The sequence below is a fragment of the Centrocercus urophasianus genome, unplaced genomic scaffold, assembly GCF_019232065.1.
Source record: "Centrocercus urophasianus isolate 14NV4802_14NV808 unplaced genomic scaffold, USGS_Curo_1.0 seq_11, whole genome shotgun sequence".
NCBI classification, from domain to species: domain Eukaryota; kingdom Metazoa; phylum Chordata; class Aves; order Galliformes; family Phasianidae; genus Centrocercus; species Centrocercus urophasianus.
Window position 1 is genome coordinate 32,565,672 of NW_024884253.1, and position 26,544 is coordinate 32,592,215.

The 26,544-nt window shown below is 38.7% G+C and overlaps 1 protein-coding gene across 3 annotated transcripts; it reads left to right on the forward strand.

Annotated features, from left to right (window-relative positions):
- Nucleotides 1–401: 401 nt before the first annotated feature.
- Nucleotides 402–24,853, forward strand: MYBL1 (MYB proto-oncogene like 1). 3 transcript variants are annotated; one of them, XM_042809010.1, is made up of 16 exons: nucleotides 402–504; nucleotides 4,333–4,438; nucleotides 4,557–4,628; nucleotides 7,515–7,607; nucleotides 8,661–8,881; nucleotides 10,532–10,721; nucleotides 10,934–11,008; nucleotides 12,440–12,541; nucleotides 13,702–13,935; nucleotides 14,257–14,625; nucleotides 15,057–15,199; nucleotides 15,603–15,717; nucleotides 17,398–17,514; nucleotides 17,601–17,705; nucleotides 20,546–20,725; nucleotides 22,199–24,853. In XM_042809010.1, the coding sequence occupies exons 1-16, from the start codon at nucleotides 485–487 to the stop codon at nucleotides 22,325–22,327; spliced, it is 2,271 nt and encodes a 756-aa protein (XP_042664944.1). In that variant the 5' UTR covers nucleotides 402–484; the 3' UTR covers nucleotides 22,328–24,853. The 3 variants fall into 3 exon arrangements, with proteins under 3 accessions (XP_042664944.1, XP_042664946.1, XP_042664947.1); XM_042809012.1 differs by having other exon boundaries at nucleotides 425–504; nucleotides 12,437–12,541; XM_042809013.1 differs by having other exon boundaries at nucleotides 444–504; nucleotides 4,336–4,438; nucleotides 12,437–12,541.
- The last annotated feature ends 1,691 nt before the right edge of the window (nucleotides 24,854–26,544 follow it).

The following is a 26,544-nucleotide window of genomic DNA, read 5'->3' on the forward strand; positions in this document are numbered from 1 at the left end:
GATTCGGCAGCAGCGACCGAGCCCGCCGCGAGTGTGGCGGTGGCGGCGCAGCCGGGGCCGCGGGGGGGGTGGCTGGCGGCGGCGGCGGGCGGGCCTGGGTGAGGCAAGACGAAGCGAAGAGAGACCGGGCGGCGGCTCGGGGCGGGAAGGCATCGCCGCAGCCCGTGGTGGCTCTGACAGGAGGGGGGCGGCGGGCGGGAGAGGAGCCGCTGCGCGCCCCGTACTTGCGGGCAGGGCCCGGCCGAGCCATGCCTGACGCGCCCGGGCCGGGCCGGGGCTGAGGGCGGCTGGCAGCGCGCTGCGGATGCCGCGGAGTTCCGCGGGCGGGAGGGAGCCGTCCCGGGAACTCGAAGTCTCCTTCGGCCGCCGCCGGCCCTCTCCTCCCCCCGCCCGGCCCGAGCTCGGCGGTTGCGGGGCGAGGAGCTCGGGCGGGGGCTGGGGCGCTCCGCTGCCCTGGCGGCCCCCCTTATGCTGCGAGCCGAGGATGGCCAAGAGACCGCGCAGGTGAGTGCACGGCACCGCCCGGCCCGGAGCGCTGCCGGGAGCCGTCCCCGCCTTTCCCCTCCCTCCCCACGCCGGGTGCCGCCCCCTCCCCGCGCAGGTGCCCCCCGCTTGTCTCCCCCCTCAGCCCACCCCCCCTACAGCCGGCCCGGGCGCTCCCCCGGCGGGAGTCCCGTTGTGCTGGGGCAAAAAAGCGTCCTCGGGTGCTTTTTCGCGGCCCGAAGCCTTCCTGGGGGAGAGCTTTCCTCGGGGGCTTCGGCAGCGGCCGCAGATGGCTCTGATACGTTTGTTGTTTACTGATATGGAGATGGGTGTGTCTTCGCTTTGAATTCAAACGTGGGTCTGGCAGAAGTACTTTATTGCTCCTGTCCTAAATAGAAAATCGCTTTTTGAAAAAGTGATAAAACGACGTAAAAGGAGAACGAGGACCGGGAAAGGAAAGGATGCTCAGTGAGCAGCAGCAGTTATGTGTGTGTGCTACCCGGGGCTGCTGCAGTGCTCCCATGGAGCTGGTGCCGTTCTCAAAGTCGCAGACAGTTTCTCTGGCAGATACTTTTCTTCTGAAAAAGCGCAGCTGAGCCAAGAAGGTGCTATGTTGAGTACTTGTTGTGTAAGGAGCAATGGTGTGCTGAAGGCTTTGATGGCAGAGCCTTGGGTCTGCAGGAGCCAGGTCAGGGGGTGTTTTTGTTGCTTGTAGCATGCGTTCTGTAGCAACATACTTTCAGCAGCACTCCTGCAAACTGTAGTTTCATCTTTACGAAGCTTCAGCTTGTACTCTCTGTCAGGAGCGTGAAGGGCTTTGATGTCACAACAGAAAATGAAAGTAGCTGTGGTAGCAGAGAAGCCTCTGGTTAGAGACCTGTAGCTCCAGAAGAGCGCTGTGGCAGTGAATGGTGATGATAAAGCCCAGAGTAAACCAGTGTAGTTCCAAGTTCCCATATGGTGATTTCAAGGTCATTGACTGAAGTGTGGTGTGAAAAGAAACTATATATTTTTTTTGCACCAAATGGAATGAAGTTTAATTTTCTTAAGCTACAATTGTTTCTTTGGTTGTTTTTTTCTTTTACTGTGTTGGGAAGTAGTTTTATTGTTTTTTCAACTAAGAATTACCAAATAAAAGAAGTCTTAAGATAAGAGATGTGCAGGCCACCTTCAAACGTAGCTCATGGAATGCTTCATTGTTCCAGTTACTCATTTGATGGAACTTGGTGGCTGTGCTCTATCCATGCCGTATTTAAGTCCACTTTCACAGCTGCTGTGAGTTGCCAGGTGAAGGATCTAACATATTTGAAAAATCTTTTGTCCCCAATTGGAATCACAGCAATCCCCAAATGTCCCTCTGTGTTGGTTGTATAATCCTGTGTCCCGCTCAGCACAAGACCAATGATGCAGCAGTTCCCTGTGCTGTGCCAGGTGCAGGTGAGCTCACTGCCTGCAATGGGGTGCACTGGCTCCAGAACAGCGGGTGCAAGGCTTTCAGCTACCTCTAGCTCCATTGAAAAAAAAAAAAAAAAATTATATTTTAATTATTTTTAAATATCCGTGGCTTTTCACGTAACATGAGACTCAGTTCTTGAATCTGGTTGTTGCGTCCTGGTTGAGCAGGGAGGTGCTGTTGACAGTGGGCTGAACTGCAAGGCCAAATCTTTGGTTATAAGTAGATTGTATGGTATGAAATAGGATTATAATACCAAGATATGCTCCTGAAGTTGGTCAAGAGTCTGTGGGAAAGAGGCAAAAAAAAAAAAAAAAATCTTGTTGCTTGTGCTCCTAAACCTCGTTTTCTTAAGTCCTAAGATAATTAATGGAAAACTCTTATTTTTTTTTTTTTTTTAAAGGGACTTCCAGCTTCTTATTCAAGAGGTGTGAATAAGGATATTGATCTTTAGACAAGCTGACTGTCTTGTGTTTTATTGTCTGCACAAAGTTTATTAAATTATTTATTACTTGCCTCATGGTGTTAAGTTGGGAAAACCTTCCTGAGGGATACAGCATAGGCTGTAGTAGGCATGCTGAATGCTCTGGCTTTGCAGGAGTTGGGCACGTCCTGTGCTGTAGTAATGCTTTCAGGTAAGCAGTGCTCTTCTTAAATGGCTGTGTGCTCGTATTAGCTGCAGAGAAGGTGTTCACTTCATGTGAAATAACTGACAGACACACTTGGCTGGTCTACGGGCTGTGTGGGTGAACTGTGGGTTCTAGAAATTAATTCAGAGCTTTGCCATCTAATAGTTCTTAGGACACCAGCACAGGTTTGCTTCATTTCTCAGAAAGGATTTATTGATCTTCGATTGAGGGGGGGGGCAATAATACATTTCTCAAGTGAGAAGGTAAATTTAGTTCTGAATATGAACTTGTGATATTGTGCTTTATATTGATAACAAAATGGGTGGAACTTAAAATGCTGTGTGAAACTCACTATAATGAAGGCTGCATAACTAGATGTGTCTCCTCTGTGTCTCTGCTGAAACTAATGCAGAGGAGCTGCCCTTCCTGCTGCTAGGCCTAGGTTTCCTCGCTTGTTCAAATTAGTGCTGTCTAGCATGATTCACTGACGTGTAAGTTTAAGTGTTTCCATGAAGCGTTTCCCTGTGCTTCCTATTTGAAAGGCTTTGTTTATCAAGGCTGTGAAGTATGCATTTCTCCAGTAGATGGAGTATGACCTACATGGAGCTGCAAACATTACCAGGTTTCCCGCTCCTTTGACTCTTTCCCCAGGGGGTCAGCGCGTATACTGTACTGATTTCTTGCTGCGGTGTTTCTGTCTTCAAAGCTGTGATTTGTATCTGTAACACCAGACCTGTAACTCCATCGGAAGAGGGGTGGCCAGCAGGGACAGGGGGGCAATTGTCCCCCTCTACTCTGCTCTTGTGAGGCCCCATCTGGAGTACTGTGTCCAGGTGTGGAGCCCCCAGCACAAGAAAGACAGGGAGCTGTTGGAGAGGGTCCAGAGGAGACTACAAAGATGATCAGGGGACTGGAGCACCTCCCCTATGAAGACAGGCTGAGGGAGCTGGGCTTGTTCAGCTTGGAGAAAAGAAGGCTGCGGGGTGACCTCATTGCAGCCTTTCAGTACCTAAAGGGAGCCTACAAACAGGAGGGGAATCAACTCTTTGAAAGGGTAGATAACAGTAGGACAAGGGGAAATGGTTTGAAGTTGAGGGAGGGGAGATTTAGGTTGGATGTCAGGGGGAAATTCTTTACAGAGAGAGTGGTGAGGTGCTGGAACAGAGAGGTTGTGGATACCCCATCCCTGGAGGTGTTCAAGGCCGGGTTGGATGGGGCCCTGGGCTGCCTGGTCTAGTATTAAATGGGAAGGTTGGTGGCCCTGTGTGTGGCAGGGGGCTGGACATTCATGATCCTTGAGGTCCCTTCCAACCCTGGCCATTCTGTGAACACTGGGGCGGTAGTCAAGGCAGAAGACCACTTAAAAACTCAAGCTGACATTGAATTCTTTGGTATCCTTGTTGTGTTTGATGCAGGAATTACAGTAGTGGGCCATGAATGGATCTTTTTGTCAGACTAGTGATCCTTTCCATTTTATGCTTTTTATTTTTAAATAAAAATTCACAAATGTGTTACAAAAAGATGATCTTAACAGCTTTTGCTTTAAACTTGCATCTTCACTTGGAAGGAATTATGTCTGTATCCTGGCATATGACCTGGAAATTCAAACTAATTCTGTTCCTTTGACATAGTGATTATGAAGTTGCTACTAAAGGCAGGTCTTATGTTCACAAGAACTTCATTTGTTATGCTAGGGTATGTAATGATTATGGAGAAAACTAAAAGTAGTTAGAATAAATTAGAGTTGTTTATTTCTCTTGTACTCAGCAGTGAAGAAGATGATGACTTTCAGTACGCAGATCATGACTATGAAGTCTCACAGCAAAGAAGCTTGAAGAAGATATGTAACAGGGTGAAATGGACACGTGACGAGGTGATTTTTTTTCTTTGCATGCATTTCATTCCTATTTGATATTGGTTGGATATTGGAAAGTGTTATTCTTCAGTATTGGGGTAGCTTTAATACTTACTGGCTGAGATTGTCTTAACAGGATGAAAAGCTGAAGAAGCTGGTGGAACAAAATGGTACAGATGATTGGGCTTTCATTGCTAGTCATCTACAAGTAAGTTGAGTTTTTGTTTCAATTAAGTTTCCATCTGATCTTTGTTTACTTTGATTATGTTTAGTTTGGAGTTGGGAAGAAACAAACCAGGAAAGCCTGGTGCATATGTTTTAACGGATGCCTGTAATTTGGACTTGAAGTCTAGCTCAGACATCAGCAAACTTGGGGCTCGTATGGTGAACTGAAATTACTTAAGTCATCGATTTAAAAAAAAAAAAAAAAAAAAAAAAAAAGTACATGTTTTTTCATTTGAATTCACACCTAGTATTTGTTTTCATTATAGAATATATTTTAGTTTTCCATGCGTTGTTTCCCTAGTGGTGATTGCATCTACACTTCACTATTTGCTTGTGAAGCAGGTAGGAAAGTGGATTGCACCTGGAAGATGCTTCAGAGGAGCAGGATTGATTCCCTAGCACGTTAGGAAATGGTATTTGTATGTTTCTGTTTTTATTTTTCGTTGCTCTCGTTACAGGGGTGTCAGCTTCCCTATTAAATGTAAACCTCTCCACTCACTGATATCTTCAGTTGTTACTAATGGAACCTTAGCACATTTCTTGAAAGTTTACTATTATCATTTTTTAAATGTTCTGTTCTGGCAGACAGCTGGAATGAGTAAAGGAGCTGTCAATTCAATTGCTAAATGACTCATCAGCTGTATGAGCTGCACTGGTAGAAAAAGCTTACAACAAAATGGACGATGGTTCTTTCTATTCTGATTAAATGTTGTAGAAATACATAATATAAAAACATGGTTAGAATTTATTAAAGCTGAAATCACTACCTAGAAGTGGTACAGAGTATTTGAATGTTCGAAACCTAAAAATCAAGACCCTGTTTTTGGTTCCTATAATATTGAGTGGGATTATATGGTTGCATGAAATTCCAGTGTGAATAGGTAAAAGTAAACCTGAACTCAAAATACTGTAAGGTTTCTTTGTTCTCGCAGTATTTATGCAGTGTGCTTCTACAGACTATTTTTCTCAGATGGCACAGATCTTGAGCTTGTGTTTATAAACCTAAAGCTTTATAAATTTAAGAAGCTTGTAAGTAATTCACTATTTCTTACATGTATGTTGTCCCCTACCAAGAAAAAAAAAACCACACAGCAAAATGAGTGAAGGGCAGAAGACAGGGATAATATCAAACACTGACACCAATTTTTTTATACCAATCTGTAAGTGCAGAATGGAGTTGCATTATCTAACACTTTGATTTCATGTAAAGTTTTGCAGCTGAAAAAAAATGCTTCTTGGGACAGAAAGCTGTTGTTCAGGTGTGCGCAAGTGAAGCTGAAAAAAGGTTCCCCACCTATCATGGGAAACATACACGGAGGATCTGACTGCCCATAACAGAACTGCTGAGGTTGGGTCATCTGGTCTGGGCCCCCTGCTCAAGCAGTCAGCTGGGGCAAGTCCTGGGCAGGCAGCCCTGACTGACTGTATTCAATCAGGTCTTAAATATCTCCATGGATGGAGACTCCACAGCCTCTCCAGGCAACCTGTTGCTATGTTCAAATTACAATGCCAAGTAACAGGGATCGGCGTGAGTAGCACTTTGTTACTGACTCTCTTTCTCTAGGAAGACCAATTGAGTTACCAGCATGTTTTTAGAACTATTTCATTTTTGTTCTGGGCACTAATAAACCTTCCCTTCTATTCTGCCCAGATAAAAGTGAAGAATGCTGAAAGGTGACTCTCAAGGGGGAGAAAATACAACCTGTGTTTGTTCTCCCTCAATTTACTGTGGCTAAAGCCACAATGAAATTTTGTTTCAACAATACAGTTGAAATGACTTTGTTTTATCTCACCATATGTCTTGCTCCTCTACTCCAAATGTCATGATTTCAGAAACTGAAGGTAAGAATACTACAAGGCTCTGACTTCAAAATTTTTCTCCCACCAAAGATGGGAACGACTAGCATATATTGAAAGTCTATCTTTTACAGCTCATCTTTGCTAGCAAATGATGTGTTTATAATAATTAATTCCAGTGTGCTTTTAAACCTACAATGTCTATTTGTGATTAACTTGAAATTATTATGGTAATTTTAGATGTAATGGTGCCTTTTGTGGTCTGCAAACTGCCTCTTGTTTAACTTTTTGTTCACATGGTAATGCTTTGAGATCAGTACTTGCTATCCAGCAGCTTGCACTGAAGGCAGCAAATTACTGTGTTGTAGCATCATAAAAGGCATGCTCCTGTATTGTACTGGATCAGGCTCTTATCTGTATATTTCTAGGGATCTAGCAAACGTCTTGGTAATCCAAAATTTTCTTGCAGGTGCTTTTTAGGAGGTGAAGTGAAATCTTCTTTTTCATAACTGGGAGCAATATTTCAAAAGATCTTTGGTGAAGCTACAGAAAAGCACCATCTGTCCTGATCAGAAAAAGCCACGTTGTTTAATTAGTGTGTTAGCTAAACTTGATATAAATCTCTTTTCCTCGATGCTGTAGTGAAAAATTGAGAATGCATACATTTGAGGCTTAGAAAAATATTTTCATGAAAGAAGTAGTATTTCTTTGATCAGTAGTTTATATGGGGAAAAACATTGATGTCAAAAGAATTTTGACAGTTTCTTAAAGTTCAGAAAAGGTGTGGAATAGGATGAAATAACTAAGTTTTTCTTTAAAGGAAATTAAGTTGTTAACTCAATTACCAAATAAGACCATTGCGATCAGATTAGAACTTTGTGTAAAGTTGCTTTTTTAATCCTTTTTTCCAGAAATGTTCTTGCAAGGAAGAAATAATAAGGGAGAACTTTAAAAATAAAACTTATCCAGATTTTTATTTAATTCAAAATAACTTCAGAGTTCTGGCTAACTAATGTTTATTGTCTTATGTGTTATTTAAAAGTTTACCAACTGCACTGGTCTTCTATTTCAGAACCGTTCAGATTTTCAGTGCCAGCATCGATGGCAGAAAGTACTAAACCCAGAACTGATTAAAGGTCCTTGGACTAAAGAAGAAGATCAGAGGGTAATGAGCACTGATTGATACTGTACTTTTTTACTGTAATAAAATTAACATATGAACTGCTAAAAGTGTTTACCTCTTTCTTAGGCTTCAACCCCACACATGACGTCTCATACATCATGTGACATAGTGAATTACATTGCGCTATGCTGTTTGTGAAGGAAAAAAATGCAGCTGCTCTTAAGCAGATGGAGTGTCTGGTCTACTCAAGTGTTTCATTTCCCTTTGCTCAGGCTGCTAGCTGAACTCTAGCTCACTGTGCAGAAGAGATCTCTTTATGGCATCCAAGATCTCATTTACATCTTCTGTTTCTCAAACCCACCATACTTAAAGGGATTGGGGCGGAGGGAAATTTTTTTCATGCTCTGCTGTTAAAGAAGCTAATAATGGTGTGTTGGATTCCTTTTCCACACTTCCGTTAATCTACACTGCAGCTTCTTGCCTGCAAAACCCAGCCTCCCCTTAGAGAGATGCACTTTCAGCTTTCACATACTGTATTTTAAATTGACTGCTTATTCCCACTGTTTAATATTTGTCAAATTCTGAATATGACCTGCCCAATCCATTATTTAACAGTTTTCATTAGTTTTTTTTTTTTTTTTTTTTAAGGAAAAACTTTGAATATATTTTAAAACCAAACAGCAAAATCAAAAGACTGTAGAAATGGGTTGGGAGTGAAAGTTTTTTTTTTTCATGCTGATGCTTTTGAAAAAAGATTGCACCAGACATCTTCACAGCTTCCTATTTCAAATTTCTCAATATCAGTTTATGCAATGGATGATAGGAATTCTGCAGCTTCCAAACATTTGCTTTCATCAGTATGCTCTTATATTCTAAACCCAGTGAATTTGGAGTTAATAAATAATTTAAAAAAATTAAACCCATTTTACCGTCTACTTCCTTAGGTCTTATGTTTTATCAAATTGACTATTATAATCCTTGTCTAAAATCGAACTTCACCTGGGTTTTTTTGGGTTGTTTTTTTTTTTTTTGTTTTTGTTTTTCATAGGAAATGTTAGGATTTGAAATTATAACATCCATCCATCTGTGTTCCAGGTTATTGAATTAGTTCAAAAGTATGGTCCAAAGCGCTGGTCTCTAATTGCAAAACACCTGAAAGGAAGAATAGGCAAGCAGTGCAGAGAGAGATGGCACAACCATCTCAACCCTGAGGTAAAAAAGTCTTCGTGGACAGAAGAAGAAGACAGAGTAATCTATGAAGCTCACAAGCGTTTGGGAAACCGATGGGCTGAAATAGCAAAGCTGCTTCCCGGAAGGTGCTTTTCAACTCTATTTATGTTAGCTATTGCAATGTGAAAAACAGTCATTACAGACTTCTTTTCAATGTGATTTGCTTGTCAGAGTTAATCTGCTGTTACATCTCTATCTTGATAAATAGTGAAATCTGTATCATTGAAGATTTTTGCATATGATTATGTATTCTTAAAAAGCCAGAAAAATCAAAGAAGGACTTCTAGCACCCTGCGGGGTTCTTTCAAAATCCTTCTGACCACTTATAATTCTTCTAATTTCGAAAAACCAAAAAAAGCTTTTGCAGAGCTGAAGAGAGTTATCTGCAGGTAACAGTGGAAGAGTGCGTTAACATCCTATGGCACAATATCAAAGTCTTTTTCCTGAAGATTTTGTGCAACATTTGCGCGGTGCTAAGCTTGATGATCACTCTATAGTCTCCAAGTTAAGAATTAATTGTATGGATTGTTCTTAGCTTTCAAGTGTGATTGCCAAGTTAAATGCTTGTAGAGAACAAGACTTCAGTGTATTAAAAACTTTAATGAAATAAAATTTTAGCCTTGTTCTGTTAATAATTCAATGTTATGCTTCTCTCTGAAAGTAGCGTGAGCGTTCAGGAAGTAACTTTCTAGCTGTGCATAGGGAATGGCGGTACCTGTTCTGGTAGGAGAAAGAGTCCTTTGTAATACTTGTCTAGAAGTTTTTACACTTGATTAAGCACTGAAATCACAAATTTCAGGAAATCATTTGGAGGAATGGGAGTGCATTGAATCTGAATAGAATTTCAGGGAGGGAGGGTGAGTTTATAAGGACAGAGGTACTCCTAATTTAGTCACATCCACTGAAAGCAAAGTCAAGATGGGACTCATCGCTGTAGACAAATAGACCTGGCAGACTGGTGAAGATTCTGACAGTAATGCAATGAAAAGGTGGGATGCATCTTGGAGCTGAGCTCATGTGAAGGATGCAACTTAAAGCCAGTTTTATTTATGCATGCTTCTTTAATGCTAGTAGTAATGGTACTAGTATTTTAGACCACTGCATTCATCCTCAACTTTTGCCTTATATTATGTGATTTCATCATGCTTGTCAAGCTGTGAGCTTTTCTTTGCCATAGGAGTGGCAATAGGTATTCATCTTTGGCCATGCCTGCTTTCCCTGCACAAGGTGACACTACGAGGCATTGGTGCTTTCTTCCACAAAGCTGCACACAGATTTAGTGTTGTGAATGCATGCTGTTGCTTAAGAAAAGATGAGTTTGAATGATAAGAGCACTGTGGGTGGTATTTATCACAGTGCAGGACAGTAAGCCAAGTGTCTTAGCTTGAAGTTCTGCAAATTCAGTAGCACAAGGTATAGATGGTCTAGTGATAGAAGTTGATCCAAAGACTCGAGGTTCTCACCTCTAATAGTTACCAGAAGCAAAGCCTTCTCTTTTGCTACTTGTAACATCCTGCAGCCTCAAAATTAAGTGGAAGGAAGTTTTGGAAAAAGCAGCTTTCTAGTAGTTCTTTGGAAAATACCTAACACGCTTGTAACAGAACTTCCAATCAAAGTTACTAGAGTTTCTGGATTTGAGGCCTTGGATTAATTTGTGTGCAGACCCTGCGATCAATGCTGTATTTTAAACGTTCTGAGATATGGAGACCAGTTATTGTTGTACACTTTCATTTTAGGACTGATAATTCAATTAAAAATCACTGGAATTCAACAATGCGAAGAAAGGTGGAACAGGAAGGATATCTACAAGATGGTACAAAGTCTAGTTCTGAAAGAACAGGTTCATCCACACTTCCGCAAAAACCTTGTGTGACTATGGAACACTTGCACACTCAGAATCAATTTTACATCCCTGTTCAGACACACGTAAGTTCCACATTCAGAATAATTAGTGTTTCCCAGTTGCAAATTGTATATTTGATTTGGAACTAGAAACTCATCTGTGAGAGTGAAGATCTATTAAACATTGTGGTAAGTTAGGATTTCTAAACTATAGTAGATATTTTATGCATGATGAAATAGAACTAATTTTATAGACTACTTTGTTAAGGGTATTTAAAATGATGTGTTTCTTTTAGATCCCAGTGTACCAGTATGCCTCACCAGAACACAGCCGTATAGAACATGCTTCTGCATCTGCCAACTTAGTTCAGGTAAATTGTTTTTGGGAATTGTAAATGAAGAGAGAGTACTGTGTACTGTACTGTAAAACAAGGAGTAAATGTGTAATTTCAAACTATTCCTAAGTCTTTATCATTCCTCTAAATTTATCTATGTTTCTCTGCAAGTAGATCTTCTGACTTGATTGGTAGTTCTAGGTAGAAAAAAAAAAGAGCTGTCTTTATAAATACCAGTGCTGAAAGTGAGCTTGTTTGCTTTAGTCTCTTTTCTCTCCTTGGGAGAGCTTTATAAGGTGACAGTGAAGGGCATAAGAATTGTTCTGTATGTAGTATGTTAACACAACAGTTGTGCTCTTTTCTGACAAAAGTATGGCTTAAATCCTAGTTACTACCTAAATATTTAGGTTGAAATTATAATGTGTTAGAATTATCTGGCTCTTGTGAGATTTAAAGACATGATCTGTGAGTCGAAGGTGCTGTTTTGCAGCATTCTAAATACCAAAGTATATATATTGAGCGACTGTCAAGTAAAAAACAAAAAAACAAAACAAAAGCAGAGAGGGAAAACAACCAATGTATCTTTTTGCTTGTTGTTATTACTGGTTAACAGCCAATGTATTTGAAATCACTTGTGTATTGCAGACTAGATGGATTGGACTAGATAATCTCCAGAGGTCCCTTTCAACCCCTTCCATTCTGTGATCTGGGCTTATAGCATAACTTCCTGGAAGAGTTCTTGTGAATTTGGAATTAGTAAAACAATAACTTTGACAATGGGAAAAAAATATTTTGCTTGTGCTAGGTGTGTTAAAGTCATTCTGCAGGACTCTATGCCTAATCTTAAGTTTCCTTGAGCAGTTAACATGCTTTATACTGAATTTTCTTTGCTGATCTCTGTGTAAGAATACAAATCACAACAAAGCTTTTCGTAGCATCTGATGCTACAAAATTGTTTTATGAAGAAATAAGATATTTTCTGCTCCTTTAAGTCCTCCAACAAGTTTACATTTCTGATAGTTTCTGATTGCCTACATGCTCTGTCTGGAAATGTTGATTTGAAATGCTTTCTTACACAGTGAGGAAAAAACCAAATTATTCACAATTGTAGGAAATGCATGAAAATGCAAACACTTTTACAAAGATGCCAATATTTTTACCTCTGTGAAAGACAAAACAGAGTGACTTTTAGTTTAAAAGTGCTGTACTTAGCATTTATAGATTACCTTAAAAACCATATTAGAATAGTAACTTGGATAATATAACATCAGATCCTTCTCCTGTAGATTTCTAGACTTGTTTTGCTTGCACATGAGTACCGTGTTACCAAATATGATTCAGTTGGTACAGCTTTGTTCCAGCAGATTGTTGGTAAAAATGTAGCTTAAATATCATGTGGAATCCTTGCTGTGGAGGGGTGGTAAAAGTGGAAAATAGTAACGGCTTCTTTCTTAAATTTTTCAGCAGTCATTTATTGATGATGATCCTGACAAAGAAAAGAAAATAAAGGAACTTGAGTTGCTGCTCATGTCAGCAGAGAATGAAATCAGAAGGAAACGATTATCATCTGTAAGGACTGCATTTCTATAAATATTTCAGTAGACTTTACTGAGACTAATCTTCAGAAATGTAGACATGGATGTTGGATTTGCCTTTTTTTTTGACCTTTTAAATGGAAGCTATCGATCAGTTGTAAAACAAAGTCTGTACATTGAATTGAGGCAAAACACAGTTTTCTAAACTGTAAAAGCAGCAGAAATATGACCTGCAGTTTGACAGTTGTTCCTCATTTAAGAGCCATGATTTTAATCCCTTTCAAAAGTTAGCACATGCTTGTTCATGTCCCTGCAATTCAGTTCTGTAAATCAGCAATGTCAATCAGCTGTTTGACAGAAAAGTGAAAGATGCATTATTATTATAATTCTGTCAAACTTTTGTGTGTGTTTGCAGTACTTAATATCCATATTTAGACATGTCAAGCAATATATAAATTTGCACTGTATGAAACTTTCATGAACTACAATTGAGAGTGAGAAGCTTGCATGTGATAGACATTTTCTCAAGAACAAAGGACTGGGAGCAACATCAGACACCTAAAGATCTCAACCTTACTGATCACTAATTTAGTTTACAGGTGCACCTCTGTTTTTTTGTGGTAGAACTATTCCTGGCATTCTCTTGAAATGGTGTAATGTTCGGCTTGTACAGTAGAATAAACTTTTCTTCTAGATTTTAGTGCAAACAAAAATCTGTTTCTTGAGCACTAAGCAATGTACTAAAATAAGGTAACATTTAGAGGGTAAGCAAATTATTAGTGTAGAATCTTCATTAAAAATCTCCTGTCATACTGGGAGCATTTAATCTTCTAGAGTTTCTGATCTTAAAAGGAATCTTGTTCTTTAGTGAAAATGAATTTATATTAAGGTGATACTGAAAAAACAGGAAACTTGCATTGCAGATGGCTTCCAATACATTCCTTAATTATCAGCATATAAGGCATGAATGAGAGTTGAGATAAAAATCTGACAAGATTTGAGAATGTTTAGTGTGTTAATATAAGGTGAATACTAACTGCATTTAATTTGAACAGATAATTAGTGTTTGAAAAAGTGAAATTATTAGTTATGTTTAGTCTTTCCACATTCAACTCTTTTTCTCCCTTGCTTAACAATTGACTTTGCTCAACTTCTAAGCTAAATAAGCTCAAAACATTTTTTCAAATCTTTTAGCAAGCTGGAGGCTTACCTAGCTGGTCTGGAAGTTTTGTTATGGAAGACTGTGTGCCTAACACACTAAATAGCCTTGGGGAACAAACAAGTGAGTTCTACAGCATTGATGAGACCCAGGGCACATCCACTCAGCAGAATTCACCGACTAAGTATTTGGCAGTGGAAGCAAATGCAGTGTTATCATCTCTACAAACCATTCCTGAATTTGCAGAGACACTAGAGCTTATTGAATCAGTAAGTCTGTATTCATGCTATTTTTAAGAAAAGAAAACGAAAAAGTTATTTAGGGACATCAGAGCTTAATTAGTATAAAATATTTTTGAAATTACCTTATACTGCACTTGGCTGTAGTTTCACTTATACCAAGTGATTTGTTTTATTCTTATTCCTTGCTTTAAAATGTTTTGTGTTTTAGTCTTGTTTGTAAGGTACAGGGAGTGTAATTTTTCATTACATAAGCTGCGCGGAAAGAAAGTTGTAAGATTGGCTTAGTTGTTGTGACATAATCTTGGATAAACCTGCTCGTGTTTGAGTGTTTTGTATCTTGCCTCATAGGATCCTTTAGCTTGGAGTGATGTCACCAGTTTTGACCTTTCAGAGGCTGTTGCATCTCCTGTCAAGCCAGCTCCATTAAAACTAATGCGGATTCAACACAACGAACGGGCTGCAGAGTGCCAGTTTAATGTCAGTGTCATGCTTGATGGCAAAAAACACAGCAGCATCAGTGGTGAGGAAGAGGCAGTTTTTCCAACCACTCCAAATGTGACTAAATACAGCACTCCGCCTGCTATCCTAAGAAAGAAGAAGAGATTGCGTGTTGGGCAATCGCCAGTTAATGAACTGAATGATGGCTTGTGTAACGATGCCATCAGTGTTGCACTAAAGCACACACCAGTGAAAACACTACCATTTTCTCCATCACAGGTGAGTTTATTTTTAAATGTGGCTAAGCTACGAAGACCACAGTGGCTGGGTTATAAATTACAAGTACTTTCTTCCCTAGTAGTGCATCCCAACCTAAGCAAATACGTCCAGAGACTTCTTAAAACATGTGTTTCGGGTAGATCTGTCAAGAAATGTTAAAATAACAGATTTCCTTTGTTTTCAAGACTGACTATTTCAGTGGGGGACTTGCAGCTCAGATCACTCTTAATCATGCAAGCAATTGTAGGTAAAGGCCTGTTGTCTCTGACATAAGCAGTAGGGATTTTAAGAAGTTTGAGTGATAAATATGGCAAATATCTTGATGTATAAATCAAAACCAGTTTATTTGGGTTTCTCAGTGAAAACCCTTCTGATACACATACAGATTTTAATGCTTGATACAGTGATCTCGTTGTCCTTTGTTTGCTTAGTTTTTCAACACTTGCTCTGGAAATGAACAATTTAACCTTGAAAATCCTGCATTTACATCAACGCCAATCTGTGGGCAGAAAGTTCTTATTACAACTCCTCTACACAAGGAAACAACACCAACAGATCAGAAGGAAAATGCAGGGTAGGATTATTGCGTTAAGCATCTCTTGGTGTTGCTTAAATAAAAGCAAGTTTTTTCTAAACATTGAGAAATCATTCTACCTATAGTCATGCTATGAATGAGTTTTAGAAACTGCAACACTTAAATGTTTGTATGTTAACATAAACTGGCCTTCTATTTAATTTAATAGTGACTTGTACTCAGTTAATTTTTTTCCTTTTCTAAAAAGCAGAATTTAATTTCAATTTTTTATATAGCTAGGGTAATATTATTGTGATTGTAATACTTATTGATTAATGATGGTGATACCTATTGCGTGAATTAAGGTATTTTAAAGTGTTTGGCTTGTAGATTCATTTTATGAAATTACTGTTGATAAAGTAAAATATTTAAACACATGTGAACAGTTTTCTATGTTTAATAGCTTTCGGACTCCCACAATTAGAAGATCCCTGTTGGGTTCAACACCAAGGACACCAACTCCTTTTAAAAATGCTTTAGCTGCTCAGGAAAAAAAGTATGGCCCTCTCAAACTTACGGTATGTGATGACATAATTTATTATCTTGTTATTTAAATTATAAATACTCCCTTATTTTTTAGATGTTGTAAGCCCTAGCATGATCTTTGGAAGCTTTTTCTAACAATGCTAATGTTTCAGTGAATTTCAGCACTATCCTGCAGAATTGCTAGGCTGCAGATAAAACATTTCAGTTCTTTTACGCCGGACAGACTGTAGACTTTCAGTGTAGTACGGAGGCATTGCCTTTTTGAATGGCATTCAGTACCTGTAAATCTAGGAATACTGACAAAGACTAAAACCTTGCTTCTACATTTGTCAGTTAATTTAGATTGATGTAGCCATGTTAACAATGTACCTCAAATTAGGTGGTAGCATCAGTATCTGAGAATTTAGTTTTAATACTTCAGCATTCTGATTTTTCAAAAAGAAGAATCATAAGTGAGAGAGTGAATGGATTCTTCAGTCAGATACCTACTGACAGCTATCTGGTGCAGCTGAATATGAACGACTTCTTTATTTTGAGAAATATTCACATTTAACTTGAAAAAATGTGCTATCTTTGGATCTTCTGGACCATGTAAGAGCTAAGTTGTTTTCTGGTTTTGGTTCTTTCAAAACTGTTAGAACGGAAACTTGATGTTTACCACAGCATGCTAGTATTCTGAGCTCTTTTGGATGGGAAGATACTTAGAAGTGTTCTACCCTTCTTACTTGAAGTTTACTTGAGTGAAGCCTAGACTTTTCTTCATCCTAAAAACAAAACCTTAATTTAGCAATTTGTGACTCCTTTGATTCTTCTGGCAGTGACAGAAGGCTTTTTTTTGGTCGACTATGAATAATGCTACATTTTTTTCAAACAACCCAATTTTTGCTTCCTTCTTAACCTAGCTTAGGTATGCTAATGCATAATAACTTTTGGAATCCAGCAGACACATGCTTTTCAAGTTCTGAAAAAATTCCAGCCAATGTATATTGACTGCTTTTTTTGCAGACACAGAAGGTAGCTCAGACTTTGCCACAGGGCTTGGCACCATCTGTGTTACCCTATAGATTCACAGTCTCTCACTATGCAAATGGAGCGGTTTGGCATGACTGTTTCTGTCCACTGTTAACCTCCTGTTCGAAATCAAATTTTGAAGGCTTAGGGGAATTCTTCTCCTGTTGGTACACAAAGGAGCCATCTGTATGGCTTCTGTGAAATTCTGTACTGTACTGAGGACTATCGATGTCTTATTCAAAGATTTGTGTTAAAACTAATATAAATTCCTTTCCTAGCGAGAGTCGTACTTCAGTATTACAGTTTTTAGTATGTTTGTGTCCATACACGTGTGTACATGTGTGTGTTTGTGTGTACTTTGTGTATATAAGGAGTTTGTATTCCTTTTGTCAATGATTAGCTATTGTAAAAATGTGAACAAATAGTTTGCATGTCTTCTTCAACGCTAACTGGGTGGGTTTTGGGTTTTTGTTCATGAGGCACTGTGTGCGTGTATGTGTTTAATCAGGATAGAAATAACATGGAGTAACATGCATAGCCTTGAAATGTTGATCCTTAGTAGCAGAGAAAGGATTTAAGCTACTGTTATGTTTTGCGATATGTCTTATTTGGCAAAAGTAAAAAGTGAAAAAAAGTAAAAAGTAAAAACTAGCAGCTAATGGACTTCCTGTATTTTCTCCTCTAATTTTTAATAAACTTAGTCACAACCACTTGCCTTCTTGGAGGAAGACATTAGGGAAGTTTTGAAAGAGGAAACTGGAACAGATATATTTCTCAAGGAGGAAGATGACTCTGTGTATAAAAGCTGCAAGCAGGAGGTAACTTCATAATAATAATTTCAGCTAGGCAGTAACAGCTTTTAAGTAATATTTTACAATCCTTCTCTGCAAAACATTTATTGCAGCACAATTCTTCTAAAAAAGTCAGAAAATCACTGGTCCTGGATGCATGGGAAAAAGAAGAGCTTGGTGCCCAGCTCTTCACAGAAGACAGTGGCTTGGATGTACAGGTACGTATTAATATTAATGCAGTGTGAATGTAGAATTGAATGTCTTTCACTGTAGCAGCTACAAGAGTTTGGTTTGAGGTTAGATTCATAAATCTATGAAGTGAGAATCACTTTTATTTTGGAATATTACTTCGAGTACTTAAGCAGCACTTGAACATTGGGCTTCCATTGGTTAATTCCTCCTTTCAGGCCTTCAGGGCACAGAAGCAGGAAATTTATGGCACATGAAGCTCTCTAAACCAAGTAGATGATGTTTACAGCTGTGTTTTGCATGCTAGACATTCTGTTGGACGTGATATGAGAATAACTACTTGCATACTAGGCAGCACACTTTTCCTTTTCCCATTTAATGTAATAGGAAATATAATAAGAAATATCAGTCATGTAGGAGATAAAATTGGTGACATTTCTCTTCCTGAAACAATCTGAGTACCTCTTCCTCAGTGATCAAGACATCAGAAGTTCAGATAGGAGGCTGCCTTGGTCCCGTATTCCTTTAAAAAGTAGCCTAATATTATTCCAATGGAATAATTAAATAGCTTAATCTTTAGTCTTGCAGTCTGTGGGAAAAATAATATAAATATTACAATAATGCACGCAGGTGTTTAATTATGAGAGTAAAAGTTTTTGAATCTTGATGAGGTGTTAAGCCCTGTTTAAGTACCTAAAACAACATGTGCTTAAGACACACCCCTTCCGATTATTGTAGCTGGTTTTCTAAATTCCCTTCTTAAATGCCTCAGACTCCACCATAAGTGTTTGTGTCTATTAGGTGTTAGGTGCTCTGCCACCTGGTGGAAATTCCCTGCTTCCCCAAAAACATCACTTGTGAGTATTGCTCATAGCTGCAGTTGTTCAAAACAGGAATAAAATACTGAGTGTTCTTTTAGTAATGTCTTGTTATGGAATGCTGTATTGTCCTTTACTTATGCTCAAATTATTAAGCTAAAAATGAGGTGCACCATTATGTACTGCTACAGTGGATTGGGAGGAATCACTTTTCTTCCTTTCCAGTGACAGACAGGTGCTGGTGCAGTAGGAGTGCTCAGCTAGGAGGAGAGATGCTAGTGATATCTGATTTTAAAATGTCTTACGTGCAAATTGTGCCTCTATGGGGAGGTCAGCTAGGAGTAAGGTCCAAGGTAAAATAAATATACAAAGGTAGTTTAACACATTTTAATGGAGTGTTTTTGTAAGCAAACAAATACTTTTGTTGCAGTTGTTCTCATCTAATTTTATTCTCTAACACTGCCATATACTTTTCTTCTGCTCTGCTGTAGTAAAGCTGGATGTTTTTCTTTATTTCCAGAAATTCTATTAGCGTATAGAACTCATCTTGTGGAATGGTCAATCCAGTCCTTATTTCAGTTCTTAAAACAGTTCTTTCCTTGATACTATTGAGGCAGCAGAAGAAATTGAGCAGAGAAGGTGGGCGTCCGGCATGGCTGAGCAGGGACCTGCAGCTTAAACTGGGGGAAAAGGGAGAAATACACAGGAAGTGGGAGCAGGGCTGTGTAGCTTGGGAAGAATATAGGGGCATTGTCTGCATGTGTAGAGATAGGATTAGGAAAGGCAAGGCACAGATAGAGCTGAACTTGACAAGAGATGTGAAAAATAACAAGAAGGGGTTCTGCAGGTACATACGCAGGAGGAGACAGGCCAAGGAGAGTGTTCCCCCTCTGATAGATGAGAACAGAGCAGTGGCTTCCTCAAATACGGAAAAACCTGAGGTGCTCAATAAGTGCTTTGTCTTGGTTTTCACTGGTGGTCAGGCTCCCATGTCTGCCAGGACCCTGAACCTCTAGGTGTGGGTGAGAGGAGTGGATTGCATCCCACTGAAGCAGTGGAACAAGTCCGAGTCCTCCTTATGAAACTGAATGTATGTAAGTCCCATGGGGCCAGATGATATCCATCCTAGGGTTCTGAAAGAGATGGCTGGTGTGGTCGCTGAGCTGCTCTCCATCAAATCTGAAAAATCATGGCTGTTCTGGTGAAGTCCTGGTGACTGGAAAAAGGGAAACATTACTGCCATTTTTAAGAAAGGGAGAAAGGAAGACCCGGGGCACTATAGGCTGGTGAGCCTCGCCTCTGTGCCTGGGAAGATCATGGAGCAGATCCTCCTGATAGTGATAGGACAAGGGGCAATGGTTTTAAACTGAGACAGGGGAGGTTGAGGTTAGATATTAGGAGAAAGTTTTTCACTCAGCAGGTGGTGATGTCCTTGAACAGGTTGCCCAAGGAGGTTGTGGATGCCCCATCCCTGAAGGCATTCAAGGCAGGCTGGATGTGTCTCTGGGCAGCCTGGGCTGGTGGTTGGTGACCCTGCCCATGGCAGGGGGGTTGAAACTAAGTGGTCTTTGAGGTCCTTTTCAACCCAGGCCATTCTATGATTCCATGGGTTGGTTTTTTGGGTTATTTTTTTTTTTCGGGGGGGAGAGTTTTACTCTAATCTTCTTGTCCTTAATTTTATAAGGCTTCAACTAGAACTGAACTACAAGCTTTTTTCCTTAGCATTGTTCTGTAGTTAACACTTAATAAAGTCTTGCTCTTAACAAAATATCGTCAGCTGTAGCATGGCTCCATATAGGATGGAGAAACTGTCTACTCAGTAGTGCTGAAATCACGCTGGACGCTGATCATCAGAATTGACTATGAATTGTAGCCACCAAGCCAGTTCACTTACATAATGTTCATCACCTTTCCTTTCAGCTTTTTTCTAAGGGTCTATCTGATAGTATTTGTTTTGTTTACATTTTTACTTCTTTGATCACAGCAGTTGAATATTATTTTTATGAAATACTAATTACTATTCATGTTCCCTATCCTTTTTTTATTTATAGTCAGAAAATGCATATACTACATCTTTATTAATGATACCACTGTTGGAAATACATGACAACAGACGAAACTTGACATCAGAAAACCAAGACACAAATTCATCAAACAAAGCAAACGCAGTAATTAAGAAGAAACTGAATGCATGTTCTTCAAAAAATGTCAAACTGGAGAAATCCCTTCAGGTCTGGTTTCAAACTGTTCTTTTAGTTTGGTTAGCAGGTTATTCCTTTTCCTTTTTCCCTTTCCCTTTCCCTTTTCTCTTTTCCCTTTCCTTTTCCTTTTCCTTTTCTTTTTTCCTTTTTCCTTTTTCCTTTTTCCTTTTCCTTTTCCATTTCCATTTCTGTCTTGTTGTAATGTCTGTCTGGAAATGTTCTATTGAGCTTTATATGGAACCTAGTTTTTGGGTGTGCATTTTGACCACCAGGTTTCAGGAGAGATTCTCTTTGACCTGACAGCTATAGTTTTATAGTTGACCTGGCAGCTATAGTTTTGTCCCATAGAAGTTAATGTATTTCTGCCTTCTCATAACATTCACTTATCTGAATAAATTCTGAAAGTTAAAAAATAGGAAGACAGGGCACTTAGAGCCTTACCTTCCATTTTTCACTTAACCATTATAACAGTGCTGTGTTTTTAAGTACAAAGACAACGATATTATTTGCTGATCCTTTTTAATGATAAGAAAGAATAAACGCCACATAACTTTGCGATTCCAAAAAAGAATTATTAAATGCTGTGAATTGTACTAAAGGTCGGTGTGTCTGCCTGGCTGAGAACTGTGCACTTCAGAATGCTGGAAAGGGGACTCAGCCATACTGTACTCACCAGTATTCTCATTGAACCAACTTCCTCTTTTCCTTCCTTCCTTCCCCAGTGGAGTTCAGTTTACTAGCTCTTCTAATCACGAGGGCCTTCCATGAATCAAAGTTATGCTAAATTAATAGTGAAATTCAAATGGCTGATTTTCTCTGTGATTTTAGATGAGTTTTTCTCCCTCCTGCACAAATGAGAATCTTGAATGACTTCCTTATGTGACAGACTGCTAGTGTCAGTTCTGATTTTGAGCTACTAGAAATCACTTTGAGATTCAGTGACTCATGTAAACGTGCAGGATTTGCTTCCTGGAATAAGCAGGAAAGTGGCTCTTCCATTCATTATTTTTGCTTCTAATGCCTTTACCATGTCTGGCTGTCCTTGCACAGCTGTCAGCTCGGTTCATTTAAGTCCTGTACAGTATTTCTTTCAGCTGCCAAACTCTTTTGCCTTCCTTGATATCACCCAGACAGCTGTCAATAATGCTTTTTGCTTCTTGTTCAGCTTAGCATATTTAAAGGAGAATATATCAAAAAAGACAACTTAATTAACTACCCTTTTGTGTTTCAAATCTTGTGAACGAATCTGTTTTTAAGAGCATTTATCGTATGTTGTAGCTCACTGCTGATGAGATGGATTTATGGGAGGATGAAGGAGCTTTGTCACAAGTTTTGGTATTGTTCTTTCTTGCAGAAGACAAATCCTTCCCAGTGAAATACAGTATTGCTAGAATTTCATAATTTATTACTACTCTATAAGGCTACATGAGATTTGCTTAATTCTAAACAAGAAATATTTTTGTTAAAAGAATAATCTTTTAAATTGAATTTTGTTTTATGCAGCCAAATTATGAATGGGAAGCTGTTGTTTATGGAAAAACAGAAGACCAGCTTATCATGACTGAACAAGCAAGAAGATATCTGAACACATACACAGCTACCAGTAACACTTCAAGGGCTCTGATACTGTGATGGTCACTGCAACTGACAACCATCTCTTTCTATTGAAATGGACTCAGTGTTCAAGGGGATGCCAGCACAATGCTTGTGAATTAAGTCTTTACTTTGAGACAGTATGCTAAGGGAAACCTTCAGACTTTCTTAAAGCTTCCTTTCTTCTCTTGACTGACAAAGAATGGACACAAAACTCCTGTATTCTCTACAGAGGGATAGTACTAACAGTTCTGCAATGCATTTCTTAAATATTAAAAAAGTAACACCTTTAAATACTATAAAGAACATCAAAGAGCACTGCAGTACATACTGAACATACAGTTTTTAGGTCTATTTTTCATATTTATTTTTTTGACTTGCATTGCTTTTTTTTCTGCTAGTGTATAGAGTAGGTTCATAGGTTGTTACTGGTTTCTGAATGAACAACATACATGACTGAATGTGCTTTTGCTTATGTAGCATTTTCCTAGTATGTAAAGAAACACAACGGAGAGGTGTATAAAGGAAGGATAGAAAGTTGCACTACTAATTTTTTGGTATGCTGCAAAACAGTGAAATTAACTACAGTGTTAAATATATTTATTTGCAAATGGTACTAGAGGTAGGCAGAGAGGGGTGAATTAGGTTTTAGTGTAAAGCATCAGTATTTTCTTCATAAATCTCAAAATGAGATGATTGTTGAATGTATTGTACAGTGTGTAGTAACAAGGAAAAATCTGTAAATTGGAAAGGAGCCTTTTTATAATTTATTTTCATTTTAAAGCTTAAATGTAGATATTTATATGTATGCAGGTTGTCTAGAAGCCAACGTTGTTTCCTGTTAAAACAGCTGAAACGAAAAAAGGACAAGTTTAAACCTTTAATCTTAAAGTATGGTATAGCAGAAGAATGACAGAGCTGAAGTGTACAAATCCATACTGTATGTTACATCTACATAAAGATTGCACTATCCCCCTTAAATCATGTTGGTCTACGAAATAGTTGCAAGGTATACCTGCAATATACATCAACTCATCCCATACCTTGTTTTAATATATTTAGAAAAGAAGGCTATGGTCCTTTACGTGACCTAGAAGTACTTTGTCCTGCATAGGTACTAAAAACTAATGCATTTTATACCTTATTATTATTATTATTATTATTATTATTATTTTAAAGAAACTTGGCACCTTGAATCTCAAAACAGTTGTATCTGCACTTAAGTTTGACCATTATATACTTACTAAATGTCTGAAGAGCAAAGAACGCTCTTTTATTTATGAAAATCTTGGTCCTTATTTAAAAGTATACAGGTCACAACAGTTGCTTTAGTTGCCTATTTTAGGTATTTGCACTTATTTTGACTTTTTCTTTTTGAAGGAATGTTTGCATTTGGTTTTGTTGTAGAAATTTTTGTGTAGTTAATTTCTAGCAAATGGCAATGGTGTGTTATCAACAAATACTGACAGGTAAACAGAATTGTACACTGTAGTTTTAGCTATTTATGATTCAGACACTCTTCCTCTCCACTCCCGGGTGTGCTGCTACAGGTGGTGGCAGAATCGGCTTGCTGCTATGAGAGATGGAAAGAGCGAGCATCATATGCACTGTACGTAAAGTTACAAAAATGATGTCAGGTTCTCTAGTTAACTTAATGAGATCAACCAGTACTATGCAGGGTGTGGAAAGTATTCCTATCATTTTAATATCAAAGATGGTAGAGAGTAACGTATTGGTGGGGAATTTTAACACATGATGAGTCGACACAAAGAAAGTAATTGGTTATTTAACTTTTTTAAACATCTCAGAGCTTATACAATCCTTATTTTTAAGAGTTTTTTATTTTATCTTAAATATTAAGTATTCACCTAGTAGTAGGCATAAACATTTTTAGCAGTTTTCAATTCAGACCAAAATTTTAAGGAGGAGGACAGAGGGGAATCCTATACCTAATGGGATCAGAAAAGATCCATCATGCCAAGATTACTCACCAGTGAGATCCAAGAGGAGGGAACTGGAATTCTTGGCAGTAGTAGATGTAGCTGTACATTATCACAGTGGATTTAACAAAAACATTTTATGCTGGAGGCTGCATTTAATTCTCCAAGGACTAAAGAACTTATTTAAAGAGAACGAATATGCAGAATATGGATGATATATTTCAGCAGAAATGGTATCATAAAAGCTCCCTATTCTGAGTTTAAGCATAGATTTATTATAAGTAGTATTAATTTGGTTTGGTATTGGTTGGATCATCTAGTTAACTCCTATTTTGTTTCTTTAGCAAGAAGGTTTTAATCTTTGATGTCGGGCATCTTTTATTATTTTTTGAATGTTGTGTGCATTTGCATTTCTTTCAGTTTGTAAGTAGACCACATGCAGCAGCCAAACTTGCATGAAAACTAAATACATATTACTCAATTTTTTTTTGGTTTGTTTTAAGGTTTGACATAATGTACAACAAACACCTTGTTTATCTTAGTTTTTGTTGTACTACAAACTTTTATGTAAGAGAATCTCACACACAAGGCAGACCATATTAATGTCAGAAATAAAGCATCTATGTACCAGGTTACTGTATGTCCCTTTTGTTTGAGAACTTAAACACTTGGTGCTGTTTAAAGCAACACTTATGCATGCACGTAATGCTGCAAGTCGCATAATATTTTCTGGGTTGGGTGCAGAGAAACATGGATCACAAGTTCCACTGAGTTACACTGCAAGATGGAGTCCTGTGGCAGTACATGCTTCAATCCAGGCTACATGTAAGTCCCCTTGTATTTGGTTAATACTTTTTGTCTTTCAAGATTTCAACACAGATATTTACATAGGGGAGGCAGTCAGAGGGATAAAGAATATTGTTAAAGCTTTTTTGCATTCCTACCATTTTGTATGGTAGAAATGATATTTAAGTGTACGTGTTTAGGTCTTGAAAGTTAAAAGCAAGTGTAAGTTGTATTGTGTGATTTTTTTTTTTTTAATTTTATTTTTCAGTACACGTTAATGCATGTTAAACTGAATTAGACTTTATTTCTTCTTGGCTGTGGCTGTGCTAGCCAGATTGCTGTGTGAATATCTCACAGACCAGTCCACGTTTGCAAGGTTGAAGTGTTCCATTGCTTGGGACATTGAGGTGGGCAGATTGCGCTCTTGTGGCTGGCAGAAATCAGGGTGAAGCACAGGTAGGTGAGAGTGAAGACTCTCCATGGATGTGGCTGGCTAATCTGTTTTTCCTGTGACAGCTTTGATCAGTGGAAAAAATGAGAACCCGATTTCCGGAAAGCCAAATGTGGAATAAACTGCAACCTATGTTTGACTATGCAAAGACTCTGGGAGCTTTACTCAAAGGCTTTGTTTTATTTAGAAGAAGTGGTCTTTAGGGAATTGATTAGTTTGAATGAGCCCAATTCCTACTACTATTAGTCTGGTTGTACACAAGAATAATTCCACTTGAGCTGTGCCAAATCAGAACTGATCCAATGTTATGAATGATAAAGCTTCATGAAATGAGACTTCTAACACTGGGCATTGACATGACCATAGCTGCACCATATATGTGACCAACGTCCAACACAACGTGAGCAACAAACAGAGTGAAATTTATTCCAGCGTTTAGTTTTGTAGCAAACATTCAGATAAGAGTTTGGTATACAGGCAATAAGCATACTAATGTCTTCTAATGCTAGACCTCACTTTAAATATTTTTTTAAAAGTTTCCTTGACCTTGGATAAGCTTAAGCATCACAGGCCTAAATGCTCACTTTCATTAGGGAGCTGAGGATTATTATTCCTGTGCCAGATGAGCCAAAAGAGAGGTCCCTCTTGGAGCTGCAGCTTACTGGTCTGTGTGGCTTCCCCTAGAGAATGCCAGCCTATCCCTCCGGTGGGTTGGACTCTTGCCCTGCAGCTGGGGCAGAATAGGATCCTTGTAGTTCTGCTAGCATCATGTGCTAGAAACAGCTTTGGAATTTAAACGTTATGTTCATTTTATATGAAGTTAAAACTTGAATACTCATACCTACTGTAGTCCACCTTAGTGATTATGAAGAGACCTCAGTGCTACAGCTTTTGTGTTTAGAGTTAGAGATGTACAATATGGCATTTCTCATGATCAACTTGGGTTGGTCGGTTGCTTTAATTCCATTTTTTCTTCTGTTTCATCACTGTTTGTGTTTTCAGAGAGGTGTGGAGCTGGGTAGACTTCCTTGCTATTAGACTGCACGACTCCGGGATACAATTGCAGTGGCAAAAGGAAT

What these genes read in the sequence shown, in the direction of transcription:
- MYBL1 (XM_042809012.1), top strand. Translation starts at nt 485, where the DNA reads ATGGCCAAGAGACCGCGCAG. An exon ending in GAAGGAAACGATTATCATCT is followed by an intron (nt 12,542 to 13,701) that starts GTAAGGACTGCA and finishes CAAATCTTTTAG; the next exon opens with CAAGCTGGAGGCTTACCTAG. An exon ending in CACTAGAGCTTATTGAATCA is followed by an intron (nt 13,936 to 14,256) that starts GTAAGTCTGTAT and finishes CTTGCCTCATAG; the next exon opens with GATCCTTTAGCTTGGAGTGA.